The following is a 2790-nucleotide window of genomic DNA, read 5'->3' as shown; positions in this document are numbered from 1 at the left end:
GGGACGGGGAGGTGAAGCTCCGGTCTCGGCGGGGGCGAGGGGCGCACCTACCCACCCTCCCTGCTCGCATCCGAGAGGTAGGCGCGCTGCGCCCGAGATAAGGCGTCGAATGATTAACCCACGGGTACACACTCGGCAGCCCCCTTTTATCAGGGGAGGGTCCGAGGTCCCGGAGGGTCCGGAAGACCACATTGCTACTTGTAGAAAAGCCTTGTGTGTGCTTTTGGGGCGGGGCAGCAAAGGGAAAAAGGGGAGAAGGCCGGTAAAGTTGTAAAGGCATTTTGCCTTGCAATAAAAATTAATCTGTTAGGATGCAAGGATTAGGGGGGGTATGTTGTGTGTGTCCAGGGACTTCGTGGGGCCCTGCGATCCTGGGCAAGGAGGCGAGGAGAACTGAGCGAATGGGCGCAGGGTTTAGTTTGTCTCGCTCCCCGGGGAGCGCCCGGTCCCTAAGCAGAGCCTCCCGGGGGGAGGGTGCCGCCTGAGGGAGGGGGGCGGGGGGCTGGCGGCTCGGCCCGGGGGCGGGGGGAGGCTCACCCGAGTGCTCGCCGGGGGAGTGCACCTCGCTCATGCCGGAGGAGGAGTGCGGGGAGTCGGCCTGCAGCGCCTTGAAGATGGCGTTGGGCGAGATGTGCGTCTGCTCCGGGGCCTCCTCGGCCTCGGCCTGGCCGTTCTTCACCGACTTCCTCCGGCGCGGCTGGTACTTGTAGTCCGGGTGGTCCTTCTTGTGCTGCACGCGCAGCCGCTCCGCCTCCTCCACGAACGGCCGCTTCTCGCTCTCGTTCAGCAGTCTGGGGGCGGCGCGGGGAGAAAGAGAGAGGGGCTGAGCTAGCAGGTCGGTGAGACCCGGAGGCGACCCCCCACCCCGCGCGGCATCCTCGAACACTGACCCTCGCCTCCCTCCCGCCTCCCTGCCTGCCAGACGCCACTGCAGCCCGCCGCTTTTCTTTGAAAAGCAAGAACCGCAAAACTTCGTCCTCCTGGTGCGACCTGAGCGTCCCTCCCCGCCCCGCCCTCTCCCCTTCTCTTCTATTTTGGAAACGCTGCGGATGAAAATAGCTCCTGCTCTCCCGGCCTTTGCTACGGGATTTATACCCGCCCCGCTTCCGTCCGCAACAACCTCTGAACATTTTCTAAAAAACCACTTAATCTGCAAGGAGCCGCTCCTGAGGACTGCCCCCCCCGCACCCCCGCCCCCCCGCCGCCCGCTAACACACACACGGCACCCACCTATTTCCAGCAGCTTCCAACCGCCACCCCCCAAGTCCGCCTCCTGCCCGGGGACACCCGGGCCTTGGTTTGCCCCCGCCCCCCTGCATCCCATTCCGGTGGGCGAAGGGCTTGCGCAGGTCGAGGGAGGGGGCGGCACACTTCCATTGCCACTGCGTTCCCCACTTGGGGTTGACCTTCACAGCGGGGGGCGGGAGATGAGGCTGGCAGCCGGGTCCCACCGCGTCCCCTGCGAGTGGACTCCCCTCCTCTGCGACGTGCCCCCCCCATCCTCCCCGTCTCACCTACCCCTCCCCCCTTTCCCCAAGAGCAACCCAAGAACTCGGTCAAACTCTCAGCCAAATGACACCTCGTCCCCGCACCCCGCTCCACCAACCCTCTCCGCCCCTCCCCGGCGCCCCCCGCCCCGAGCCTGCAGGGGGACCGTAGACCCCCTCCCACGGGGAGGCGGGGCGCGGAGAGACGGTCGGGGCCAGCGACCCCCGCCGCCGCGGAGCCGACCCCGCCGCGCCCGCCCGCCCTACCTCCAGAGCTTGCCCAGCGTCTTGCTGAGCTCGGCGTTGTGCAGGTGCGGGTACTGGTCGGCCAGCTTCCTGCGCGCCGCCTGAGCCCACACCATGAAGGCGTTCATGGGCCGCTTGACGTGCGGCTTGTTCTTGCTCGAGCCGTTGACGCGCACCGGCATGGGCACCAGCGTCCAGTCGTAGCCCTTGAGCACCTGGCTGACGGCCTCGCGTATGCAGACGGGGAACTTGTCCTCCTCGCTCTCCTTCTTCAGGTCCGGCTCGCCCTTGGGGAACGTGTTCTCCTGGGGCCGCGTGTTCTCGGTGTCGGAGCCGGAGCCCGAAGGGCAGGGCGAGCCCGCCGAGTCCTCGGACATGGTGGGGCTGGGGGCGGCGGACAGGCCCTTCTCCTGCTCGTCGGTCATCTTCATGAAGGGGTCCAGGAGATTCATACGCAGGCCCGGGGCAGGGGGCGGGTGGCCGGGAAAGGCGAGAAGCCGCGGCGGCTCGGGCACTCGAGGCGCGGGCTCCTCTCCCCTCGGCGGCCCGGGCGCGGAGCGAGCAGCTCCCGGGGAGCCTGGCGCGTCACTCGGCCGCAGGAGCGAGGGTTTAGGAAGGCGCGCGGGGGCCAGCCCGCAGCTGCCCGCTCCAAGTGGGGGAAGGCGAACTGGAGAGGAGGAGGAGGGGAAGAGAGCAAAAAGCGGGGGCGATAGCACCCCTTCTCTCCTCCCTCTTGCAAAGAAAAGTTCCTGGAGTGAAACTGGCAAGTCTCGGCGCCACTGAAGTTCCAGGTCAGTTTCAATCTCCGCTCTGCGCTCTCCAACTCCCAGTCCAGCGGCTCTTTAATAAATACAAGGGCCAATCACAGCGCGGCATTTGAGGGGTTGGCAGGCAGCTGATTGGGCCCGATTTGGGGGTGGGGGGGGAAGGACTGTGGTGCTGGGCAGGGTGACGAGAAGAGAGGGGAGGAGCGGGGAGGCGATCGCAGCCTCTGGTCCCGCGGGGGGTTGGGGGGTGCACCGGGGAAGGCGGGGGACCCGGGACTTCCAAGTGTGTA

The 2790-nt window shown here is 67.0% G+C and overlaps 1 protein-coding gene across 1 annotated transcript in view; it reads right to left on the bottom strand.

Annotated features, from left to right (window-relative positions):
- The window catches only part of SOX9 (SRY-box transcription factor 9), a 9143-nt gene extending 6595 nt beyond the window's left edge, over positions 1 to 2548 (bottom strand). Inside the window, 4 exon segments of the mRNA XM_040244327.1 lie at positions 2 to 47; positions 119 to 314; positions 317 to 791; positions 1755 to 2548. Of these exon segments, the coding sequence (XP_040100261.1) occupies positions 2 to 47; positions 119 to 314; positions 317 to 791; positions 1755 to 2185 (1148 nt within the window). The 5' untranslated portion in view covers positions 2186 to 2548.
- Between the last annotated feature and the right edge of the window lie 242 nt (positions 2549 to 2790).

Source organism: Oryx dammah, unplaced genomic scaffold (assembly GCF_014754425.2).
Source record: "Oryx dammah isolate SB20612 unplaced genomic scaffold, SCBI_Odam_1.1 HiC_scaffold_8, whole genome shotgun sequence".
Lineage (NCBI taxonomy): Eukaryota > Metazoa > Chordata > Mammalia > Artiodactyla > Bovidae > Oryx > Oryx dammah.
Note: the sequence above shows the minus strand (reverse complement) of the source record. Positions and strands in the feature narration are given on the sequence as shown.